The 26,861-nt window shown below is 42.7% G+C and overlaps 1 protein-coding gene across 3 annotated transcripts; it reads right to left on the reverse strand.

Moving 5' to 3' along the window:
* Positions 1–1,310: 1,310 nt before the first annotated feature.
* On the reverse strand, positions 1,311–26,552 carry rps6ka3a (ribosomal protein S6 kinase a, polypeptide 3a). 3 transcript variants are annotated; one of them, XM_048233743.1, is made up of 22 exons: positions 26,193–26,552; positions 24,586–24,627; positions 24,330–24,443; positions 23,810–23,891; positions 23,375–23,455; positions 22,629–22,708; positions 22,062–22,168; positions 21,044–21,081; positions 20,700–20,842; positions 19,651–19,721; positions 19,418–19,506; positions 18,571–18,635; positions 15,842–15,944; positions 15,398–15,504; positions 14,892–15,032; positions 13,973–14,062; positions 13,696–13,854; positions 13,225–13,386; positions 12,871–12,947; positions 8,613–8,730; positions 7,893–8,033; positions 1,311–7,166 (listed from the first exon to the last, which is right to left on the reverse strand). In XM_048233743.1, the coding sequence occupies exons 1-22, from the start codon at positions 26,250–26,252 to the stop codon at positions 7,044–7,046; spliced, it is 2,193 nt and encodes a 730-aa protein (XP_048089700.1). In that variant the 5' UTR covers positions 26,253–26,552; the 3' UTR covers positions 1,311–7,043. The 3 variants fall into 3 exon arrangements, with proteins under 3 accessions (XP_048089700.1, XP_048089708.1, XP_048089691.1); XM_048233751.1 differs by having other exon boundaries at positions 18,571–18,629; positions 24,586–24,630; XM_048233734.1 differs by having other exon boundaries at positions 24,586–24,630.
* Positions 26,553–26,861: the final 309 nt, after the last annotated feature.

Here is a 26,861-nt window from a genome sequence, read left to right on the forward strand (position 1 = left end):
ATCGGTGAATTAGTGAAACACACTCAGCACACAGTGAACACAGTCAGCACAGTGAGGTGAAGCATACACTAATCCCGCAAGAGTGAGCTGCCTGCTTCAACGGGCGGGGGGAGCAGTGAGGGGTTAGGTGCCTTGCTCAAGAGCACTTCAGCCGCGGCCCACTGGTCGGGGCTCGAACCGGCAACCCTCCGGTTACAAGTCCACAGTGCTAACCACTGGGCCACGGATGCCCAGGAGGCTACCTCCAAGAATGAGAATGTGACCAAATGTCCTGGTTTAACCGGGACAGTCCCGATTTTGAGTTGGGTGTCTCGAGTCCCGACAAAAACCTGTTGGGACGCTAAAATGTCCCGGTTTACACCAATCACTATTAAAGTGTGGTCTTATTATAGCCTGATCATTAACTAAACCCATGTAGAGAGACTATAGCCAAAGCATCCGGCGTATTATTTCGATAATGTGTGTGCGTGTGTGTCAGTCAAGTCAAGTCTGCATATTAATCTTTGCAGCCAACTTTACAGTGTATCTCTGTAAACATTATTGCAATGCCTCGTTTTAACTGTGTTTAAATGTAGGCTACTGCTTCAGCCTCTGGCAAGCTCAAAAGGGGGCAGCAAGCGACTGGTAGCTTGAGACTGACGCGTTGGAGACCCATGGTGTAGGACAACGACCTTTCATTGGCAACAATATTAAACCAACCAAAAATATAAAATATTAAGAAGAGCTAAATCGAAACAATGTAGGCAATTATTACCGGCCTTTATTTGTCTGAATCTGAGGCCCGGCTATAAATAAAATCCTGGCCATAATTTGGGGATTTAGGTATGCACGTGTGTTTCAGGCATAGTGCAAACACTAATCTCTGAATGAAAGTGCGCAGAACTTGTGCATTTACATAACAATATTATATATTAAATACATTTTCCGGGGGGGGCACCCCCAAACCCACCGAAAAAATGTCTGACTTGTCGCAAGCCAAGCTCACGATCTCATTCCACAAGCCTAGAGCCCTCGCGGCTGTCGATGGTGTTTCATTTAGGGTTCATGTCAATTAATATGAATTAACATTTAAAAACATGTTCAATTGTATATATTTTTATATATAAGTCGCACCTGACTATAAGTCGTAGGAAAAAAAGCTAGACATACTATGAAAAACAAAAAAACTTAGAGTGTAGGTATTCTGAACATCACTTTGGTCAGTGTAAATGATGTTTCAAATGTCTTTTAAAAATACAATTTACCTACTTACACTTCACTTGTGCCCCGCAGTGATCTGGAATACACACTGTAAACTGTAGACAGAAATTATATAAGTAGAAAAAATATTTTTATTGACTTAATCATTGACACATATAGAGACACAGCAGAAGAGACAGAAATACATTTTTTAAATGGATTTGACAATTGGTCTCGGATAAGCACTGAACTAAAATATCCCATTGTTCAAACAATCATCCCTTTATGTACTTATTTTTCTGATACAAGAAGCAAAACAGATAAGTAAGTACGATATTCTTTCTTGACAGTGTTCAGGGACAGTCGAAACACTTACACATACATACACAAACACACATGCAGAACACACAGAATCTAGCCCATAATCTGCATCTAGAGAGCCAAACCCAACTACTGAGTCGGGACAGCATGTTGATCTGATGCTGGAGGACCCAGCAGGTCCAGCTCCCAGCCCAATGAGTGGGCGCTAGGAGCAGCAGCACTCAGAACTGTAATGGACCAGACCTATAGGGTTCTGGAATGGAATAGGCAACATCTGGAGTCCATGTTGTAAGCTCTAAGATGGAATGGGGAGAACCTATAGGGCTCTGTGATGGAATGGGAAGAACCTATAGGGCCCTGTGATGGTATGGGGAGAACCTATAGAACTCTGTGATAGAATATAGGTTCTCCCCATGCTATCTGCATGAAGGGTTGTGCTGCTTGCAATGATTCTGCTCTGGTTTATGTATGTAAAAAAACATTCACATTTTTTTAAATTGTTGATCATTAAAGCCACGTGACAAAGAATTATAATCATGTTAAATTGTTAAAATATAGATTATAGAAAGAAGATAAAAAAAGTTACAGAATACATTTGGAATCCAAATAGACTTTCCCATACAGTCCATACTCACCAAAAGCCATATCCCACATAAACACCAGCATATTTCCCAAAGGTATAAAAGCAAATTAATCTCTTTGAAGCTATATCTAGATATATCAAGTGCATGTTCAATAGGTGATTGGAGTGTGTAAAATAACGCTGCCTATGTGTTGTATGATGCACAGCCTCCATAATTTTCAAGAGGCCCCTGCCTTGTTGTGTCATTCACAGCGTTCCAGAAGAAAGGAGAGACGTAAGAGATGGTTTGGAGCCGGAATAACCAACAAGAGCAAAGGCAACCAGTGAAGTTCACAACACATCCCACATCACTGACTTCTGCATACAGTACATGTGCTGGAGAGCGTGAAGCGAACACTCCTGAACTGTTAACATAAGTCCTGAGTAGGAGCATATGACTGCCCTGCTCCTCTCTTCACACACACATACATGCAACATCACAGGTACTGTAGAATACAAGGCTTTAGAAAGTAGCCATCTGAAATGCAGCAGAATATCCATTCCACAAGATCAGGAAACATCAGAATTGTGTCTTACAAATCCTTTTGAACACTTTATAGCATACTGAAACTTCATATTTATATTTATAAGCATGTATAATTATTTCAAGCATTTAATATCAGATAATCCCAGTCCCCAAAACGAAGACAACTAGCCTACTGTATAGCCTGTTTGATTCGGTAAGGCTACATACTTACATTGTCTGGTGAATAGTCAGACTTCAAATACTAGTAATTACATATGAAATCCTAAAATATTACTTAGGTTAACAGGGGTATGTAGAATTAAATTACATATATGAAATCCTAAAATATTCCTTAAAGGGTTGTGTGTAGAAATATTCCTGAAAGGATTGTGTGTATAGAATCCTAAAATATTCCTCAAAGGAATGTGTGTGTAGAATCCTAAAATATTTCTTAAAGGGGTGTGTATCTAGAATCCTAAAATATTCCTTAAAGGGGTGTGTGTAGAATTTGAGTTGCCTTGAATGCACCGTTACAGCTCCCGTGTATTGACTTGTATATATTTAATACAGTGCCTCTCAAGGTACACAGAGGTATTACAAGAGAATATAATCCTAGGGTAATTAATTAGCATGCTAACTTTAGTGGATATCTTGGCAACACAGAGCCAAAAAACATGTATACAAAAAATCCAACACATCAATTTTAAACTTTCACTGGGTAGATTTTTGCTCCTTATGTTTGAGAAGACTGATTGTCAAGTGCAAAAAAGTTCATTGTAGACCTGGCATTGCATTAGCCCGATATAGTCCTATGGAATTCTGTCTTTACGACTTATAAATGCATTCAGGGAAATGTGCAATGTGAGGAACTTTTCAAACATTTGGAATCAATTCTACTCCTTCGCCAGTGCAGCTCTCAGACAAGGTTGCTGGAATGCAGAGTCCAGCAGAGTCACTCTCATGAGTGCTAGGGCTGGATGCAGACCAGGGTGTCAGGATTTGGAGGGTTAGCTTCAGCCCGTTAGCATCCCAGAGCAGGAGGTTAGCATTTACAGGGTTAGTTTCAGTAAAGTCCTTATAGGCAAGTCCCCCCACTCGGCAGCCATCTTGGTAACGCACTTTGGGCAGTTATCAGGCAGCTATTTTCCTATTCAAGTGAATGGGGAGGCATACAGGAAGGGGCGAGATATATGTATAGACTACTGGCATATTGGCATTACAAACTACCCAATGCATTTCTATGGAGGATTCTTTGAGTGCTGTGTCTCCTCTCTGGTTTCGGCCAGTTAGCATCAAAGCTGGCCACCACCCTTACAAAAAATAACTGCACTAGTGCAAGTGCAATGTTTTTGTCATGAAAAAAACTGTCCAAAACATGTGCTGCACTTTACTGCACAAAAGCAATATTCTGACTGTATTGTACCTGCAGAAAACCTGCAGTATAATGATCCCATCACTGCAGTTATTTTTTGTAAGAGCACCATCTTTAAAAATGGCATCCAACATGTGCTTGCTTCTGGCCCCATTTTCACTTACAAGCCAATTAGGTGACACATTTCTGATGGCCACAAAATATGTCATCCGTGTAGATTGGCTGATCGATATCGATGGCATATCGTTGTTCTCTATGTTTTCTCCATCTGTAAGAGGACACCCAATTGACTCCAGATTGGTGCCGGAAAAACATGTGAAACGCCATTTTAGAAAAAGATGGTTGCGGTCAAGGTCAGACATGGCCTATCACGGACCATTGAAATGAATTAGGGTGGTACTTTCTTCCCCTCTCCAGTTCTATATAACACCTACTGTACATGGTGCAGACAGCAAGACCCTCCAGAGCATTGTTTTCAATTGGAATGTCAAATGTGATGCAATAGAGACATATTTAACAGATTCAGTGTAGACAGATAACATTGAATGCTACAATACAGTCAGATCCTGTTAGGACACGCTGTAAGGAGACCAAAGCGGTTTTGACGTACAGACACAATAGCCGGCTTCAGACCGTTGAGCCAGGCCAGGCTAGGGTAATTTGAGGGGCCACCTGGTGATAGTAGCCCAGGCTACAAGCCTCATGACCCTGAGACGTTTGTGTTCAGACTGTCAGGCCATTAGCCTCTCCGCATTACACCTCGACACACCCTCGCTTGTGAAAACGTCACCAATTTTCACATAGGATGAGCAGAAAGTCGCGTATCTCTTTCCTATACTGTGTGCTATCGAAGTCAGTCACCTATTTCTGTCCTTTTACGTGTATGTCACTTAATAGCCTATTCATTTCTATAAATGATCTCGTTGATTAGGTTCATGTCACATACAAATGGTAAGTTAAAACATCTTAACGTTAGTTACGTTACCTAACTTAATTGTATGTTAAACGAAGGCATTAGAAGAACACTTTGTTCATCTAATTGGTTGATTTGGCCCGTCGATAACCACCAAAGGTGGTGATAGACAGATGGTTTATCCAATTAGCTAAACAGTATTTCCGCTCCTTCCCAAAAGTTCTTCAATGAAAAGTTCCCAGATGGATATGCGGAGCAAATCCATCTGGCGGAGTCAGGTTATTAAAAAACATCTTTATTTTAGAATTTCTGAACGAAAGGGGCTGAAACTGAAATTGGAGCTTTTACGATCTAAGTAGGCTACACTATTGATAGCATAAAACACACTGGCAGGAATAATTTAGTGGGACGTTTGTCTATGTTAATTAACTCATAATTCTTTTAACTCTTTTAATTTTAGCCTACTGTGCTAAATGGCGACCTCTGGATAGAGTTAGCCTACTGACAGGCAAACCTCTTTAATACAGACATAACCGCTATCTCTAAACTCGGTGTACTAGCAAATATAGCTGTGCTTTTATAGCCATTCCATTCCATCATGTTTCTCGACTTTCTCACACAACAAGGGGTTGACCCTGCCTTCACCTTGACACGACCCCTAGCCCGGCTCTAGCACCAAGTGGACCAACGTTTAGGGTGGGCCAAAAATCAGGGGCCAGTAGCACCAATATAGCCCCTAAGTGGCACCAGTTAGCACCAGCACCTGAAGGTGTGAAAGCAATTAGCCCCGGCACGGCCTGGCTAGCTCGGCTTTGGCTTGACGGTCTGAAGCCGGCTAATGTCTAAAGATTCTGTATAACAATGCTACTAAACACAATTGCACCGGTGTAATATAACTTATGGTGGTCTTATCTGATGTTTTATATCAACATTTATATCAACACAGAATTTTTCTTGCCAGATATTATGCTAAAAAAAGGAACAGTAAGCCTACTGGGCAGTAAGATAAGGCCACCATTCTCTTTGGCATGATGACCGCTAAATTGACCAGATTCAGGAGGGCCACAGCAAACAGCCTTGGCAATGATACACCGCTTGACACATACAGAAAAAACAGCGTTGAATTCAGGTGCAAGTTGCATTGTTCATGTTTTTGATTGGTGTAGGTAACTACGAGTGAAGGAGAAAACTGGGACATTTTAGTATACTGAAGATATTTTTTGGGACTCAGGACACGCAGCTTGAAACCGCAACTGTCACGCATGGGCTAATTTTTGGAAGGTTGCAGAGAAACATCCAGGTCATACCATTCTCTCATACAGTTTGAGTAATGTGTAGAAAAGTTGAAGACTACAGCATGAAAGTGGCTATAAACACATAAGCTGTCCTGAAGAATCTTTATCCAGTTCTGGGCTCAGAGTTGGAAAGGCCACACCACAACGGAAATGTAACAATACTGTTTATAGCATCTATCTAAGGTTATGGGTACGACTACATCATTGGTTGAGTGTCTAATTGGTTGACTCTCCTGTGTATGTTTAACATCTAAGAACGCAATTATGACAAACTAAATCAGGTCTGTGCTGTGATTTCAGGAATCAGAAAGATGAATAAGCATGGCAATCATTAGGTATAACCAAAACTATAGCTATATTTTCACTGTTTTACAAGTCATCAGCGATATGCTATCTGAGCGGTCCATGCTAATGCTCAGTCATGTTAGTATGCTAGGTAGGCTAGCTTGAACCTTTCCCATCTGTTCACCATTTAACTTTATTAACTAACTATTAACTGACTATTAAATCTTTAACTCAGCAGCTGTTAAGGTCAACTTGTGTAGGAGTCCTACTGAGGCATCAGCTGCATAATGGAAGGTGTTTAGACACAGATTCAGTGTTTGTACTTGGTAAGGGAGGCAGTATAAATTGATATAACTAGGCGGAACGTTCTAAAGCATGGCAGAATGAAATAGAAATGTTCAAAAACTAAACACAGTTTATCAAAAGTCCATCTCTCGGTCATTTTCTTATTGATAGTCCTCATCTGCACACAGATCTGGTTCATACCATACTTGGTAGTGGTGGTCTGGAAGTTGTCTGAAAGTTATCCAAAGGTCATCTTGAGGTCATCTGAGGGGTCATGTTGAGGTAAAGCAGAGGTGACTCTGAGGTCAGACGGCGGTGGAGGGCAACTTCTTCACCCCGCGGCGCTGGGCCAGTGTAGAGCGACCGACTGGCTCCAGAGCAGGGGACACATGGCGGCTCAGAGCCGAGTAGGTTGCAGCCATCGCACCCTGATAGAGATGGGGGAAGAGAAAAAAGGGGGAAGAGATGGGGGGAGGAAGAGAAAGGAAATGGGGGAGCATGGTGGAGAGAGAGAGAGAGAGAGATAGAGAAAGAGAGAGAGAAGGGAAGAGAAATAGATGGGGGGGCATGGTGGAGAGAGGGAGAGGAAGAGAAAGAGGAGACGACGGAGCATGGTGGAGAGAGAGAGAGATAGAGAAAGAGAGAGAGAGAAAGAGGAAGAGAGAGAGAAGGGAAGAGTAATAGATGGGGGGGCATGGTGGAAAAAGGAAGAGAAAGAGGAGATGGTGGAGAGAGAGGGAAAGAAAGAGGAGATGGGGGGGCGTGGTGGAGAGAGAGAGGGAGGAGGAGATGTGTAGATTGATAGGTATTAAATATTTATTTGTTGGTCCTTTTCCATTAAAAAGACACAAAATTTCAGTGGCTCAAAAAGCGGTCTACTTTGACGTCCACCCTCTTATGATAAGTAGCAATGTAGCCACCTAGCTATTCTCACAACTACTGTAGGAGGAGAGCTATCTCAATGCTACACCAGTGTTTCCTTTCTCCCCCTAATGACTATACTCAAAAACATCTGACAACAGCACCCAGGCTGAAACATGCTGGAGCACTCCTTTAACCATGAAAACCTTAACTTCAGTCTCCATATAAAGCTAGGACAGTGTGTGTGTGAGTGTGAGAGAGAGAGAGCGAGTGTGCAAGTGCATTTGAGATACCTTGACCAGATTGGGAGCGTCTTGTCGCTGTAGTTGGAACTGAGGTAAACGGTCCTTGTGGACAATCCATGGGTGGCGCAGGACCTGAGCGGCTGTTAAGCGCTGGTGAGGGTCCACGTGCAGCATCTTAGAGACCAGGTCCTGAAGGCACCACACACAATCACACAGCAACCGAGTATTAACACCACCGGCAGTGACACGGTTAAGCATCATCACTAACATACAGGTTAAAGAGCTAACCCTTTACTTTAGTGTTAGACAATTAATATAATCCATATGTGTAAGTGGTAGTGCTCAATAAGGTCTGTACTAAGCATCACTACACAGCATGTTACAGAATAGGCGATTTATTCTTGGAAAATCCCTATTAAGCAACTAGTTCATTTTAACTAAGGTTATTGGTATACAGTAATTTCATGTGTATTAGTCGCATTGTGTTAAATGTTATAACCTTCCAACATATTGTCTATGCTACTATTCTGGCACTCTAAGTCACATATTCAGACTGTGTATTAGGAGTCTGTAAACTCTCCATTTCCCCCCATACTACATACCAGTAACCTTAGATCAAGAAAGAACTAATAAAGATCTAATACATGTGCAATGATGCTTAATACAGACCTTGTTGAGCACTCAAACATACACATATTGGTGAAGTATTTATGGTTGATTACTTGTGTTCCCTACAATAAAGTTTTCCTGTTAAAGCAACACCCTCACCTTGGCCTCTGCAGAGACGGAGTTCCAGTATCCACCAGTCAGGGAGAACTTTCCGGAGCCAATACGAGTCAGAATGTCCTCTGGAGTGTCATCAGGCCCGTTAGCAAATGGAGTGAAGCTATGAGAGAAAAAGAAGAATAAAGAGACCTAGCTTTGTGCTCTTGTACACATGTTTATGCTCTCTGTAAGGCCCAATTCACACCAAAGATTCGCAACGAGACGAAACCGTTGCAGGAGATGTTGCAGCGGTGTGAATTAAATGTTGCACGTTGTTGCCAGCTGTTGCAAGTCGTTGCAAAGCATTCATCATGTCTAGTCGCAGTTTCAAGGTTTTAGAACGTCGCAGCTCATCTCGCCGTGAATCTTTGGTTTGAAGCCCCCTTAAAGCAACACGCCACCCAATGTCAGTATTAATATATGTTCTTACCTTAACTTTCACGAGTTGAGTCATACCTCTCCCATATCGGTACGTGCACTCAAACGCTCTGGCGCGCGGCGCGAATAGCGGGCTCAGACGTAGCCGTAGAGGGAGGAAGATAGCAGTAATCAAATACATCCACGTTTTCCGTACTTAAATACAGTTGCACGAGTAGTTGATAAAAATGTGTAAGGTCACACAACATGAAACATGGCGATTTTCCAAGCGAATAAACAGGAGAACTACAATGTGTGGCGCAATAGCACTTTGGAGTACTTCGACCTAGCATAGTATTAATTAACACCTAGTTGTAGATCCTATCCACCACAGAGTTTAGAATCCATTCTTGATCGACCCCTCAGCCTCCCGCTCCCCTCTGAGCGAGAGAGAGAGAGGCACACACACTAGAGATGCGCGGATGAGCTATTATTTCAACCGTAACTGCATAGCAAAACTTATCATCCATCCGCACCAACGTTTTTTGACCAATTTTCAAAACCGCACCCGCCCGCCATCCGCTGTTTTTTTTAATGTATATTCAGCTCTTGCCTGTTCTAGAAAGACTGATCCAATGCAGCAAATATATTAAAAGGCTAAAGTCCTACATTGGCTATGTTGTAGCATATCCCCAGAATATGAGCAGCAAACTCAGTCTCTGTCTCGCAAAACAGTCTCCAAATAAAACGCCCATCGGCCTGTTGCCTAGAATTATCATTGTAATAAAAAATGCAATTTGGCACATAATTTCAACATGCTGCGATCTGGCCTACTAATTAATGCCTATTGTACTTTATTTTTTGCAAAAAGAAAGAAATCCTTGATAAAATAACAAGTCATTCACATTATAGGCTACTTTACGCACTCAATGTCAGGGTGTCATGTCAGGGTGACAAGCCTGTTCTGAAGACTCCCATTCATTTTGACTGCATGGGAAAAGAGCACGTCAGACAGCGGAGTCTGGAGTGATATGACTCAGAAATGACATCGGGCGATGGCAGTGCGAGATGTTCAGAAGGTAAGAGCTAAAACTTCTACAAGCTCAATAACATCCACAGCGGAAAAAAGAAGGTAAGAAAAATAGTCAGAAAAACTTAGATGTGTAAGGCAAGCAAGCAAGTTTGGCGGTTGTTACTAAAAATGTGAACATGCACGTTGCACGTTGTGCAGTGGACTTTCGGAATGAATGGAGTCGGCGTTTCTTTAATATCGAGGCGCCAGAGTTTGTCCGATCGGCCTGCTGGCAAGGCCGTAGTCATGATGTCAACATTGGGGGGGACCAAATCTGTGGTGGGGTCTGAGGAACCTCCAAACAGAATTTCAATACATTTCCTACCATGCAAAAGTATTATTAAAAATCACAAACAAGTCGTTAGTGAAGTCAGTCAATTAGGGTATTCCAAACTTTTGACGGACATAGGCATGGCATGGATGGATTATGAACCCCTGGGCACAGATACCCCCCCCCCCCCCCCTCCAGACAGAGGGGTCCTAAGGCATTCTACCACGGGAGATTTGTTAAAAAAAATGACCCTTTAAATTATGACTTCTGTCTATCACCGCGAGTGCATTGTTAACGTTTTTTCCAACTTGTGTGCCGTCGCCACGTTTGATTCTTATGTTTTGCCTGCATGGATGCGCGATTCAGTATTATCTAAATAACATGCAAGATGCAACAACCATTTCTAAGAGGCCTATAAAGAGGGTAATTCTTGGCATTAGTACTAGCATATGAATGCATTATTTATGTTGTAAGACATGTGAAAGAAATGAATGACACAGGCTTGCACAAATTCATCATTTAAAATAAAACATTTCAGTTTCGCTATCATTGCGAGAATAGGTTACAATATGGAAAATGTTTCAAAGTTCCCTTTGAGTCTGTGCTACACCTTTCCAACAAGCCCTATCTCACCGCAGTAGGGTCAGAGAGGGTTAAAGCGGAGCTAGTAATCAAGGATCTTTGGTAGGGTGCAGTAAATGGAAGCTTTTGATAGCGCACGCCACTAACAAAAACTAAAAATGGAAAACCACCAGGTCAAACCACTCAGGGGTGTAGGCTACTCTGGAACCATCCCTAGGTCACTAATTTGTGCGTTATTTACGTTTGATTACATTTCAGATGGTGGTGCTTGTTGGTTTCCTGTAGCGTTTTTTTCTTTCTTTATTTTTCTATGTCCGTATATTGGGGGGGACATTTTGGTCATATTTAAATATTGGGGGGGACACGTCCCCCTCAATGTCTATGGTGACTACGTCCCTGCCTGCTGGTATAAAATGAATTGCGCTGTCTGTCTGAAAAAGACACGCTCTCTTCCCATGCAGTCAAAATGAATGGGAGTCTTCAGAACAGGATTGTCATAGTGTCACCCTGACATGACACTGCGTAAAGTAGCCTATAATGTGAAAGACTTTTTATTTTATCAAGGATTTCTTTCTTTTTGCAAAAAATAAAGTACAATAGGCATTAATTAGTAGGCCAGATAGCAGCATGTTGAAATTATGTGCCAAATTGCGTTTTTTATTACAATGATAAAATTGTAGGCAACAGGCTGATGTGCGTTTTATTTGGAGACAGAGACTGAGTTTGCTGCTGATATTCTGGGGATAGGCTACAACATAGCCAATGTAGGACTTTAGCCTTTTAATATATTTGCTGCATTGGATCAGTCTTTCTAGAACAGGCAAGAGCTTTCTAGCCTCACGTCAGCAGCGCTGCATCACCCATATACATTAAAACAACCAGCGGATGGCGGGCGGGTGCGGTTTTGAAAATTGGTCAAAAAACTTTGGTGCGGATGGATGATAAGTTTTGCTATGCAGTTACGGTTGAAATAATAGCCCATCCGCGCATCTCTAGTGTGTGTGCCTCTCTCTCTCTCGCTCAGAGGGGAGCGGGAGGCTGAGGGGTCGATCAAGCATGGATTCTAAACTCTGTGGTGGATAGGATCTACAATTAGGTGTTAATTAATATTACTACGCTAGGTCGAATTGCGCCAGACATTGTAGTCCTCCTGTTTATTCGCTTGGAAAAAACGTTTCATGTTGTGTGACCTTACACATTTTTATCAACTACTCGTGCAACTGTATTTAAGTAGGGAAAACTTGGATGTATTTTATTACTGCTATCTTCCTCCCTCTAAGGCTACGTCTGAGCCCGCTAGCATAGCAACATGCTAACACATTCGCGCCACGCGCCAGAGCGTTTGAGTGCACGAACCGACACAAGAGAGGTATGACTCAACTCGTGAAAGTTAAGGTAAGAACATATATTAATACTGACATTGGGTGGCGTGTTCCTTTAAGGGGGAGAGACGGATATAGATGAGAGGGAGAGATGGAGAGACAGTGAGGGGGAAAGATGGAGAGAGAGTAGAAGGAGAGATGGAGAGAGTGAGGGGGAGAGATGGAGAGATAGAGGAGACGGAGAGATGGAGAGACAGATTAGAGGGAGAAACAGAGAGACAGTGAGAAGGAGAGAGAGAGAGAGACAGTGAGAGGGAAAGATGGAGGGACAGTGAGGGGGAGAGATGGAGAGACAGTGAGGGGGAGAGATGGAGAGACAGTGAGGGGGAGAGATGGAGAGAGGGAGAGATGGAGAGACAGTGAGGGGGAGAGAGGGAGAGATGGAGAGGCAGTGAGGGAGAGATGGAGAGGCAGTGAGGGGGAGAGATGGAGAGATAGAGGAGATGGAGAGATGGAGAGACAGATTAGAGGGAGAAACAGAGAGACAGTGAGAAGGAGAGAGAGAGAGAGACAGTGAGAGGGAAAGATGGAGGGAGGATGGAGGAGAGGGAGATAGAGAGAAGGAGAGAGAGAGACAAAGAGAAAATGACAGCATACCCTGTCAGCATGGTGTAGAGGAGAACACCCAGACTCCAGATATCACACGCAGCATCATAGCCCTGTTTCTTCAGAACCTACACACACACACACACACACACACACATACATATATAAGTAGCCATCAGACAAATACACTCAGGAAGCAAATAGCAGACAAAGACACACACAATGAACACACACCTAAGTGGTCTGTCTGACAGAGACAACAAGAGATGTACTGTATGCACAGTGATGGAGACAGAGATAAAGAGAGACGGAGATGAAGATAGACAAAGATGGAGTGAGAGATGGAAAGAAAGATGGACAGAGATGGAGAGAGTGATCAAGTGAGAGATGGAGAGAGAGAGGGACCTCGGGAGCAACGAAGTTGGCGGTGTAGCAGGGTGTCATGAGAAGGCCGTTATCGGCCCGCAGCTGCTTGGCGAAGCCAAAGTCACACAGGCGAACGGAGGAGGGATCACCAGAGGAGTCCACGTACAGGAGATTGGAGGGCTTCAGGTCCCTGTGGACCACCTGCATGCGCACACACACATATACACGCACGCACACACACACACACACACACACACACACACACACACACACACACACACACACACAAGGTTTAGAATTGCTGCTGTCTGTGCAGTCTCCCTGAAGAAATCAGATTGGGCACTGTGGACAGGGGTGGCGTGTATTGGCTGGGGCCACCCTCCTGTATTTAAACTGCCCCTTTACCAAGATGTCCGTCTCTTACCCCCTATGTATGCAGAAACTCTGCGGTTCTAGCATTAACTCACCCCCTATGTAAGCAGATACTCTCCGGTTCTAGTGATTACTTACCCCCTGTGAGTGCAGGTAGTCCACGGTTTTAGTGATGGTGTGTAGCACAGCGCTTGCCTCACGCTCACTGAAAAACTTCTGACGCAAGATCTTATCCAGCAGCTCCCCCCCTTTCATCAGTTCAGTGACCAGGTAGACTGACCGCCCATCATCATACACCTATACACACACACACACACACACACACACACACAAGTTCAGTGACCAGATAGAGTAAGCGTAAAGCTGCCAGACTCTGTTTTTGAGCATGACAATGGTGTACTGAGGTCCCACGTACGTCTTTGAGTGTGAGGATGTTGGGGTGCTGGCCGTAGCGAAGCAGAATGTCCACCTCCTCAGCTGGGTCTCTCTTGGACTTGTTGATGATCTGTAAACAAATAGTCACAGGGAGTTTGTTTCCTGACTGCTAATGCAGTGTATTATCAGTTTGTTGATGATCTGTAAACAAATAGTCACAGGGAGTTTGTTTCCTGACTGCTAATGCAGTGTATTGTCAGTTTGTAAATGTTAGGCGAAGTAGGAAGTAGCATTAGAAATCCTGATGAATGTAATTGGTTAGGCTGGACCAGTTTTTCTCAAACTTTTTTTCTGGGGACCCACTTTTTATTCTCGAGCCCCATCTGTCCCTCATCCGCTCTAAGAAAGTGGTAGGTCAAGCTTAAAATTGTCAAATTTATTCGAATAATGACAAGTTCTAAATATATCCTCTTCAACAGAGTTAAAATCAGCTGGTGCTGCAGATATAATAATAAATAAATACATAACACACATATTTCATATTAGGAAGCATAGGCCATTTTACAGCATTGTACAATATATTCAATGAAATACCAACATGCTGCATTAAATGGATCCATAATCCAGTCATACTGAGCACTGCTAGTTGGGAAATATTTTTTAAATAAACTTTGCAGGGAGGTGATGTAGGCCTACTGTTTAATACATGGGATCACAAGAGTGCCTCCCAATCAGACGTTTCAGCGATTTCGCTCAGAAATCTCAAAGGCAGAACACCCATAATTTTATGATTACACAGAGTGAAGTCTGTGTAATCCTAAAATTATCAACGTTAAAATACAGAGACCTGGACAGCATATTGGGCTAACGTGCCACGACCTAGATGGCGAAGTGTTTGCCGTTGCATGCTAATGTAAATGTAATGCAATGTTGTGATTATGATGGGATGCACAGGTAACCTTGACGGCGTATTCGGCTCCAGTGCTGTGCTGTATGCAGCGCCTACAGACGGAGTAGGATCCCTCTCCGATGTCCTCCTTCAACTCGTACACATCAGAGAACTGACGTGCATTACGCGCATTACTCAGAGGGGGGCAATGCTGTAAACAAACAAACAAACAAACAAACAAACAAACAAACACACACACACACACACACACACACACACAGCAAAAGAAGGGGAGATAATATGTGTCTACATCCATGCACCTTTTACATTCAATTGAACAGAGACTTATTAATATAAGCAATAATGATTAATTGCTACTGTAACACCATAATTAACGCTTTGGGATGAATAAAGTCATCTGTCTGTCTGTCTATCTATCTATCTATGGTGTGTATGAGTGTTTGTCTGTGTGTGTGTGTGTGTGTGTGTACTAATCTGTGTGATGGGGGGCTGATATTCCTCCTCTTCAGAAATGAGTATGAGTTTGTGTGTATGTGTGTGTGTGTTTGTGCTAACCTGTGTGGTGGGGGGCTGACCACACTGTTCCTCTTCAGAAATGGCCACAAAACTGAAACCCCTAAAGAGCTGGTGAGCATTTGCACTGGGGGGTACACCAGGAGAGTCTGGGAACACACACACACACACACACACACACACACACACACACATTACAAAAGACACAGACACAGACACACACACAACCGTTAAAAACATATTCATACACACGCACATGCAGATGCACATGCACACACACATATATATTACACATGCTCACATACATACATACATACACACACACCTATTATACACATGCACGTGCGTGTGCACACACACAGACACACAGTATAGCACATACGTGCGAGCATGCACACACCCAGGCACCACATACACACAAAGAGATACAAATCACATACAGGTGATATACACACACAGATGGTAGACACACACACACACACTGACCACGTGGGGTCCTGGCGGTGTACTCCTTGTCGAAGTAAAAAGTGTCGTCTCTTCTTCCAGTGGCCGGCTTGAAGGGAGGTGGGATTTCCCTACGGAGCAGTTTCTGCACGCACACACACACACACACACACACACACACACACACACACACACACACACATTAAATTTCCCCATGGGGATCAATAAAGTATCTATCTATCTATCTATCTATCACACACAGGATTAACATTTCTGTGTGAATTTTGAACTACCATGAAAGTTATTTGTGTAGGTAGTGCCTACATGTCCCACTCTAGAGCAACAGCAGTGAGGAATATAATGGCTACTTATATTTGGCCACTAGAGGGTGCACCACCACCCACACAGTGACAGATCTGGGAGTGATTGTGAGTGTGAATGAGTATGCATATTCGAGTGTGTGTGTGTGTGTGTCTGTATGCATGTGTGTGAGTGTGTGTGCGTGTATGCCTACAGTATGTGTGTATGAGAGTGTGTATGAGTGCGTGTGTGAATACATTACTCATAAACTACCACCCCAGTGTTGATGATTGTTGGGGATAAAGGCGTCTCCACAGTTGAAGTTTCACTTTGGCTAACTGTGTGATCTGACACGGCATTTGGCCTTGACGGGGAAAGTTTTGGGCCCACTGAACGCTAGTTTGGTGTTGTGCACATTGGTTGAGAGCATGTGATCTCACACCTATCTGTGTCCTGGGTCAAGCTAGGATCTGTGTTCTGGGTCAAGCTAGGTAGGTGAGGGCTCTTAGACCAGCTGACCGCCTCATGAAGTCCTTTTCCTCCCTCAGTGCAAATGCAGCAAACCATTGTGTCCACTCCATCGCAGGTTTCTCATTTAAAGGAGTTTTCACATAGATCTCCGTGGGACTTGCCTCCAGGGGCGGACTGACAATCTGTGCGTTCTGGAAAAGTCCAGAACGGCCATCGACTGCCTTGCTCAGGGCCTCATCAGCCAAGTACGACTGTCTAGCTCTCCACATAAATATACGTCACTCAGGCTTAATCAAAGCTATCAGTTCGCTATCAGTTGTCATTGTCATTGTCATCCAAAAAAGTAAACATTTGCGCCATCGCGTCTTCAATGAATGACACTAGGCAAGATGATGCAGCCTTTATATATCGCCCCTTTCTGTGGTTCAGTCTTGCTCATAGCCTTGCGCTTCAAAAACGCGCTAGAATTGAATTCCCTGCGTGCAGAACAGGTGGTGAATGTCAGTTAGAGCAGTGTTTCTTAACTGGTGGGTCGGGACCCAAAAGTGGGTCGCCGAACCGTTCTGGGTGGGTCGCACAGCTTGTGGTTAAAAATAAATCATAAAAAAAAATCGGCAATTTAAAATGCTGCCTTATCAGATCTAATGTTGGACCTTTATTTTGATAAACTTAGATAAAAATAAAATTCATAGCCTACATATCAGTCATTGCCATGGCATGGACATAGACAATGTTTATGTGACAAGTCATGTTAGACATCATTTTAGTGGTAAACAAAGTTTAGTGGCAGCTACTCTGAATATTTGAAGTACCCTACAGTAGGCTCGGATATGGATTCACTTAAACTGAGGACAAAATAGGACAGAAACCCCATTGTGTGGTGTGCAGTAGATGGCTGGCACATGAGAGCATGAAACCATCAAAACTAAAATGCCACATGGAAACAAGGCACCCCTGTCAAAGACAAACCTGTCGAGTACTTTGAAAGGTGACATCAAGAGTTGAAGACTTCACAAATGTAGGCTAATGCCAAACATCTGCATGTTCCAAACAAGTAGGCCTACAGGCACTTCGCTTGTCTTACCATGTAGCTCACCATATCCATTGGTTTGAACGCCAAAAATTTATATATGGGTCGCGACTTCATGAACATGGGAAATTGTGGGTCCCAAAGCCAGACCAGTTAAGAACCACTGAGTTAGAGCCGATCGTCATGGAAGAACTTAGGCCCATCAAAAACGAAAAACAAGGCAACATAAAACGGAGTGGGAGAACAGCGACATTTAACCAGTTTTACAACAAAGGTAGGCTATGGTCCTGTCCCAATATTTAGACTATTGACAAACTTTACCCCTCGAATCATTTATCGTAGGCCTAGCCGATCTTGTCAATCGTCAATCTCTTTAATCTTATCAATTAGTTTCCACAAAATTCACCAGAAGTCATCATTTAAGGCGTTATTTTTCAAATTCTCCAGCAGCAAATAATTTGCATTTTTGTACATTGTGACCACCTATTTCATGTTTGTATGTGAGACAGCAAGGGACAAGGGTGTGTGTGCGCATGTACTATGTAGTGGGCCTATTCGGAAGAAAGTCCAGGGCCTTTTGTTAGTCCCAGTCCGTCCCTGCTTGCCTCTGTAGGCTGTAGCTGCCTGGACGTTTTAGCTGCTAGACCTAGCAACTCGAGCTAGATAAAAAAACTATTATTTTCGGGGTGACCTCAAAAAATGGAGATCTATGTGAAAACTCTAGTTTAATGAGGCCACACCTTGTCTGCCGGCTTCCTGTTATCTCTGAAGAAAAACATTTCACCATAACTTCCTGTGTGCTATGAATGCACAAATGAAACTAATGAAATGCTTGCAAAGATGCATAGCAGCCTCAGCAGCAAGTGGTGTGAACTAAAAGAGCACAAAACATTGTGTGTGTGTGTGTGTGTGTGTGTGTTTGAGTTTGTGACTGTGTGTCTATGTGAGAGTGTGTGTGGGCTGTACATACGTTCCAGTCAATAGTTGAGAAGAATGCGTGTCTCTTAATTTCCTCAACACCGTCGGGCCCTGCTCCTAAACAAACACAAACACGTTACACAAACAAACACACGCACACGCACACACACACATTACAATCATGCACTCTCACACACACACACACACACACACATTACACTCAGGCAAACACAAGTCTGTTTCCACAGAGGCATACCTGATGCGGGTACCTGTGGATAAGGCTACCTGCTGCAGCCTACCTCCTACAGCCTGACCATAAGGTTACCTGTGGATAAGGCTACCTGCTACAGCCCAAAAGAACAATAGCTATTACTAAAGGCAACTTGTCTTGCAGGCAAATCATCACAGGGTTAGGGTCAGGGGTCACAGAGGGTTAAGGGTCACACAGTTCTTCTCTTGTCCCACACACTATTGGTTTAACTCTAACCCTAACCAATGCATGACTGGTTTAACTCTGACTCTAACCAATGCATGACTGATTTAACTCTAACTATAACCAACGCATGACTGGTTTAACTCTAACCATAACCAATGCATGACTGGTTTAACTCAAAACCTAACAAGCGCAGGACTGGTTTAACTCTAACCTAAACAAGCACATGACTGGTTTAACTCTAACCCTAACAAACGCATGACTGGTTTAACTCTAACCCTAACAAACGCATGACTGGTTTAACTCTAACCATAACCAACGCATGACTGGTTTAACTCTAACCCAAACGAGCGCATGACTGGTTTAACTCTAACCATAACCAATGCATGACTGGTTTAACTCTAACCATAACCAATGCATGACTGGTTTAACTCTTACTCTAACATCTGAAATGAGAAGCACTCACCTAAGCGGTTGCCAGGGTTGCGCTTGAAGAGATTCCGCAGCAACGACTGGGCCTCAGCGCTCAGGAACTGTGGCATGCCGAGCTTGGCCCTGTGACCAACGTAAACACACACACACACAGTTAATGTTGTCTTTGTGTAAAAAATAGTTATTTATCTAATTCTTTGAGAGAGAGAGAGAGAGAGAGAGATTGAGATTGAGTTTGTAAGGGGGGCGGGGGGTGGTTTGACTGACTTGAGAATCATGGTCATCGTCTCTTTCCGGTCTTTTCCCTGGAAGGGCAACGTCCCCGTCAGCATCTCAAACTAGAGTAGAGGACCAATCAGAATGTCAGAAACGAAATGACAAGAACGTCAGAAGCACATGCATGTAACATGTGCTGATAGATATGGATGCACATATGTAACAGGTCATGTCAGACTTTGGGTTACAGGGCCAACCCACAGAAATATTTACATGTTTTACTAACAGTAGTACTAACAGGCTTTACTCACTGATCTGGAGATATTTATTAAACAGGAAAAATATTTTGACTACTTCCGCTTTTGAGAATGTTGAATTCAAATCTGACTAAATACAATAGAGTACTGAAGCCATGACGTAGCATTGTCAAGGCAGCAATTTCACTGGATCTAAACAAACCAATCTATCCATAGGTCACCATAGTGGTGGCTTTCTTAATCTATTTAAATATTTTTACATTTAAATGTTTTTAAGACATTAGTACATTTCTATTACACTGTAGGAATCACATACTACAACACATATTCATACAAACACGATCAAACTTATGACTACAGAGTTTTGTTTTAGCATGGGCTTCCTCCGTAAAAGAGACTAGCATTTAACTTCACAGCCTGCGGTTAAAATCCTTAATTTCACGGACGTGAATTTTTGCAAAAATCGTCATTCTTAACAGCCACCAGTCTTTGATGTGAAATATCCACTGGAATTTTGATTCTTTCTATTACACCTGCCACCTGTGTTATGTGGCTATGCTGCTGCCTAGCAGGTAAAACATGTTTAAATGGCTACAGCCTGTATTTAAAACAATTTATTAGCTAGAAATGATGCCACATGTCTGAAGCCACTTTGAAAGTTTGTTTAGATCCAGTGACACTGCCGTCATGGAAACGGAATGTCACACTTCGGTACTCTATGGTCAATGTAGTGGATTATCCCACTGATCTATGAGGACCACCAATTAGCTGTGTGGGTATGGCCACTCACCATGAAGACCACATGAGGACCACCAATCAGCCCATGTGGGTGTGGTCACTTACCATGAGGACCCCATAGGACCACCAATCAGCTGTGTGGGTGTGGCCTCTGCGGTTCACCACCTCTGGGGCCATGTACTCCACCGTCCCACAGAAAGAGTAGGCCTTATTTTCATGGTCCACCGATTCCTTACTCAGGCCAAAATCTACACACAGAGACAGAGAGAAAGAGAGACACAGAGAGAGAGAGAGAGAGAGAGAGAGAGAGAAAGAGAAAGAGAATAGGCCTTACTCTCAATGGTCCAAAAACTGAAGTCAAAATCTACACACACACACATGCAAACACAGAGCGAGAGAGAGGGGTTCTTATCCTACAAATGCGGAAGAAATGGGTACATACTACTCACCTGTCAATTTGATATGACCCTCTTCATCCAAAAGAATACTGTGGAGACAAACATGCACGCACGTGCACGGGCACACATGCACACACATTATTAAATATGCCTTGTTGCCATGGAATTTAGTAATGTGAAATGGCTATTGCCTTGTGTGTAAAGCCCACCTGGCTAAACCCAATTCAGTTAATGGGCAGGTTAATGTAAGTGGGTGTGTCTGCTGGTAACCTGTGTAGTTTGGGTGTCTGATGATAAATGTGTAACTAATGGACTGTGTCATTTTTGGTTAGTTAGTTTATTGGTGTTTATTGATCTTAAATGTGTGTCCACTTCATTTGAAAAGTAGCCTCCATCTGTTTTAAGCCTCATTTCACCAGTGATGTCATTTAATAGCAAATGTAAAATTCATGGTCTAAAACCCGCCGCACAAGCTGCTTCTTCAAGACGACCACTTTAAATTACACACACTGAACACACGGTTCACATGGTCCTTTTCTTGATCAACTAGGTCATCACGTCTGTGACAGAAAGCAGCCCTGTATGTATTTCTGTATGTGTGTGTGTGTGTGTGACTACTCGTATTCATATTTGGTAGCCTCGGACACGTACACAGGTTGGTAGTAAGAGTGCTGCAACAACTTGGGATGGCCAAAGGGAGGGCTAAACAGCTTACAAAGTACTGTGCCATCTCTGCTATTATTGGCAGCCACCACATATGGCGGAGACGTTGCTACTTATACCCTTAAGAACTGAGTATTGTGCTTGTTAAGTTAAATATCACTTAGGTTAAGTGATATTGTGAAGACCTGGTGCATGCTACTGGTCCATGGGTCTGCATATGTATTGTACTGCATTCTTAATATTTGTGTCCCTGTACCATTTTCTTCATGTGGACATAAATAAATGGTTAATATGTGTGTGTGTGTGTGTGTGTGTGTGTGTGTGTGTGTGTGTGTGTGTGTGTGTGTGTGTGTGTGTGTGTGTGTGTGTGTGTGTGTGTGTGGTTGTGTGTAACATGTGTATGTACTTCTCTGGTTTGAGGTCCCTGTAGATGATCCCAAGAGTGTGAAGGTGATTAAGCGCCAAAGCCAGCTCAGCCAGGTAGAACTTAACATCCTCCTCAGTAAACATGACCTGTGACACACACACACACACACAAAGTCAGCCACAACATTGCAAAGGCACACAAAGGAAAGAAAAAATTCTACAATGTTCCTGTGTGTGTCCTGGGCTCAAAGCCAACCAAATCGGGTTGCCACTTGTAACAATTTGGTAGCCAAGGGCAACCCGGCAACCATTAATGTCGAGCCCAGCCTTAAATATCTACATGCATGAGTGAATGTGCATGAGTGTATGAAAATGTGCTTTTCACCTTGTTACATGTGCCTCCAGTATAAGGGTGAATGTAAGTGTGTTAGGGTAGGTGTATGAGTGTGTTGGCGTGTGTAGTGTATAGTGTGTATAAGTGTAGTGTGTAAGTGTAAGACAGTGTAAGTTACTGTGTGTATGAGTGTGTAAGTAAGTGTACGAGAGTGTAAGTATGAGTGTAAGTAAGTGTTTGAGTGTGTGTGTTTGAGCAAGTGAGTACTGATACCTCTTTGGACAACCGAGTAAACAAGTCACCTCCTCGCAAGAAGTCAAGGATCAGATAAAGCTTCCCTTCTGTCTGGAAGGCTACACACACACACACACATACACACACAGTTGACAGTCAGTCACAGAATGCCTTCTGCTTGACCATCGCCATCGCCATATCAGTGTAAAATACCAGCCCTGCGTTACAAAAACGTTGTTTTACTCCAGACACAGTGCCACTTCAGTTCTGGAAGTGAATATGTAGAGCACATGGGAACAGAATTGAATGTCACTCCATAGTGACTCACTCATTGTAGTAAAGTTTGACCTCTACAACTCACTGTACTGAAGTTTGACCTCTACAACTCACTGTGCTGAAGTTTGACCTCTACAAATCACCATAGTAATGTTTGACCTCTGACTCAACATAGTGAAGTTTGTCCTCTACAACTCACTGTAGTGAAGTTTGACCTCTACAAATCACCATAGTAAAGGTGGACCTCTGACTCACCATAGTGAAGTTTGACCTCTACAACTCATTGTTTGACCTCTACAAATCACCATAGTAAAGGTGGACCTCTGACTCACCATAGTGAAGTTTGACCTCTACAACTCATTGTAGTGAAGTTTCACCTCTGACTCAACATAGTGAAGTTTGACCTCTATAACTCACCATAGTGAAGTTTGACCTCTATAACTCACTATAGTGAAGTTTGACCTCTATAACTCACTGTAGTCAAGTTTGCCCTCTGACCGTTAACTCACCGTAGTGAAGTTTGACAATGAAGGGGTGGTTGACATCCACCAGGATATCCCTCTCCATCTTGGTCCGCACACGATCCCTCACTGCGATGATGCAGAAATACAAAACAAACACACACAGGGATTAAAGTTCTCCATCACTACAACGGATATCTGTCAACTGATTCCTGTAGAGGCCATTATCTGACTGTGTGTTTTGCTGAAAAGAACAGTAGAGTTGAGAAAGGGCCTGTTGTTCCTCAGGTGTTTAATAGTTAATTACAGGGTTAGGGGTCAGGTTAGCCAACTAGGCTGACTCCCTGTGTGTCCAGTGTCCATGATTTTGTGTGTGTGTGTGTGTGTGTGTGTGTGTGTGTGTGTGTGTGTGTGTGTGTGTGTGTGTGTGTGTGTATGTGTGTGTGTGTGTGCACGCACCCTCTTACAAACACACATGCTCACCTTTAAGCGTGGCCTTCTTTAGCACTTTCATGGCATAGAGCTGGCCTGCATCTGGGCCTGTAATTTTCTTTACCAGAAACACCTAAAACACACACACACACAGACACAGACTATTGTGCACAACTTTTGACCACTCCTGACTGGGCTTTAGTTCTTTAGATCTGTGTACTGTCCTCTCCCACTGATTGAATGTTAGATGGACTGAATTACAACAGTACACACACTAACACACACACACACACAGACCTTACTGTAACTTCCCACACACCTGAATTGTTTTCTCTCTCTCTCTGACTACATCCACACTACTCCGATTTTGTATTACAACATTGTTTTGTTTTAAATAAGGTTCTCGGTCCACACAGCACATTTTAAATGCCAGAAACTTGTCTGCACAAGACACCTAGACAGTAGGAGGGAAACCTGAAGCGTGAATCACATGAGCATTCGCACAAATCACATGACCATTGTCATTCTGTTTCAGGAGCTCGAAAACGCCAGAGTAATGTAGAATACCCACCTTGCCAAAGGAGCCCTGTCCTAGAACTTTGAGGAGGTCAAAGTGTGACGGGTCAGCCTTCTCTGAGCCTTCTTTAACCACATTGGTGATGTTGATCTCTACAGCAGAGTCCTCCTGCAACATGCACACAGTCACACGTGCATGCACACGCACACACATACAACCGCCTTGTTAACACAGACCCCAACAGCCAACGTCTTCAGAGTACTCACTCAACTATACACACACTCACATCCTTAACAGCACACACACTTACACTTTCAACATGGTCCTCTTCCCCCATGGCATCATCAGTGACCTGCTAGGTTTAAATGAGACATATTTAACACATCAAAAGACACACACAGCAGACATGTCCAAGAGAAGACTACATTAAGCAGCTGCAGTGTGGCCATCTAGTGGCCAGTAAGAGACTACACTGCAGCCTGTCACAGCTCAACCTTGTGCATGGGCAGAGTGAATGTGTGAAAATCGCATGTCACTTTATTTTCAATTGCACTGCTTTTGGGTACTGGAGAGATGTTTTTTGACACACGCTGCTTATTTGTGTGGGTTTCTTGAATGCCTCAACAACGTCTCCAAGCATGCCACAGGCCAGTTTAATGGACCGCAGGAGGGGAAATATTTTTGCCTATTCAGTCAAATTAGGGCTTTCAATCGATTAAAAAATGTAATCGAATTAATTACATACTCTGTGATTAATTAATCTAAATGAATCGGATATCATTTTTGCTGTGAAAGTATTTTAAATATTTAAATTCAAATTGAATAATCAACATAAGTGACATTAAAGTTCAAAAACTCTTTTATTATTATTTACACTGTTCAAATAATAGCCATAATAATCTATGATATGACCTGGAAATAAATTCAAAAGTGCTTCAGGAAGAAGTTTTTTTTTCACATAAAAGGCATTTCAGGCCACAGATATAACCTAGGGGACACAATGAAAATAACACTTAAATTAACACTCCCCTCAATGTTAGCCCAATTGCATTGATGTGCGACTTTAGAGTTGACGAACTCCGGTGCAATGCAAATTCCTTGCTGTAGACATTGCAGAGGACTTTATTTTATTCAACACTTTATTTTTATCAAGACCATCAGGCCGTTTTCTTAAAGTAAATGTACCAATCTATGATCTAGGCAGCACAAGTTCTTCTCTCTCCTTCATTTTACAATCTAATACTGACTACGGCTCGGGGTCAAAGGTCATACGGAATCGATTAATCGGGGCTATTTTTTTTTCAATCAGTTATTTTTTTTCTCAAATTAATCAAAATTAATCAGTTATTTTGACAGCCCTAAGTCAAATATGTATCTGTCTATTAAAAAAAACGTGGTAGAGTAAAAATTATACAAAATTATAAAGTGTTTTACATTTGTGAGTTCAAACTGTTATGTAGATATACCACTAGGGCAAGCCTGGTCAAGCCAACTATTCAGCCGACTTCCACCCGTCCCCATAGGACAGTCACAAGATAACAGATAGATATTCGGAAATGTGTCTATGTGTTCGAAAACACATAGATTGATCGGAAATGACAGCTAATACATTAAGTACTTGCACACGTTAATCAGATAATTGTTGTTACACACGAATCAACACACAACAGCAGTTTTGAAGTTGACAACACTTGCAAACCAGCTACCGTGCGTTACCACAAATAGTTAGTTAGTTTTCTCTGACTTCATAAAGACGCAGAATGTATGTATAGTGTCAAGTTGTTGTCATTGTTGAATAAAATGTTGTCGATTCTTTGCAGTGAACTGAAAAAAAAAGATAGGCTATAGCCTATTCGTTGTAACACGACTTCAACATGATCAACGTTGCTACTGATTTGAAGTGCAATAATCACTTACCTCTGTGTCATTGCTTAAGGGTAACTTCTGAAACGGATCTGGAAACTGTGCCAATGGCATGTTACTGTTCTAAGGGACTTTATAAAGTGCCAGACCTGATATAGTCGAGTTAATGAGTTTGAGTTCAACTTTAAGTTTGCCACAACTAAAAAAAAGCCACGATGTAACGATAGTCAGGGGGCAAAGTTTGCGAGAAGTAATATATGCATACAAAACGTCCTTCCGAACACAAACCCGTGGCGACCCAACACATAAAGTTACGTTCCGCGTAAAGTCGGTATATTATATATTATAAATATGAACGCATTTAACTATGATAACTTTTCTTAGGTCGATTTGTCTGGTGCAATCACGGGCTTCCGGTATTCATGTCAAATTTGCGTCGTGACGTACAGAAATGTTAACCCGTGCGTCAGGTCGTTCGATATCCTCTAGATGGCGACATCTTCGATCGAACCAACCTACTACCAAAGAATGTCTAATAATAAACGGGCTCTGCTACTACTGTCTATGGATTGAACAGACAGACCTACAGTAGGCCTACTTCCCCAATTCGGAGGGCGACATGATTACTGCTACTACCAATAAGAGCCCATTTAAATGTACTTATCTGGGATGTATATAACATTTACAGTGGCCAGTCGTTTATACCATTCCTACTAAATTCAA

This window comes from Alosa alosa, chromosome 2, assembly GCF_017589495.1.
Source record: "Alosa alosa isolate M-15738 ecotype Scorff River chromosome 2, AALO_Geno_1.1, whole genome shotgun sequence".
NCBI classification, from domain to species: Eukaryota; Metazoa; Chordata; class Actinopteri; order Clupeiformes; family Clupeidae; genus Alosa; species Alosa alosa.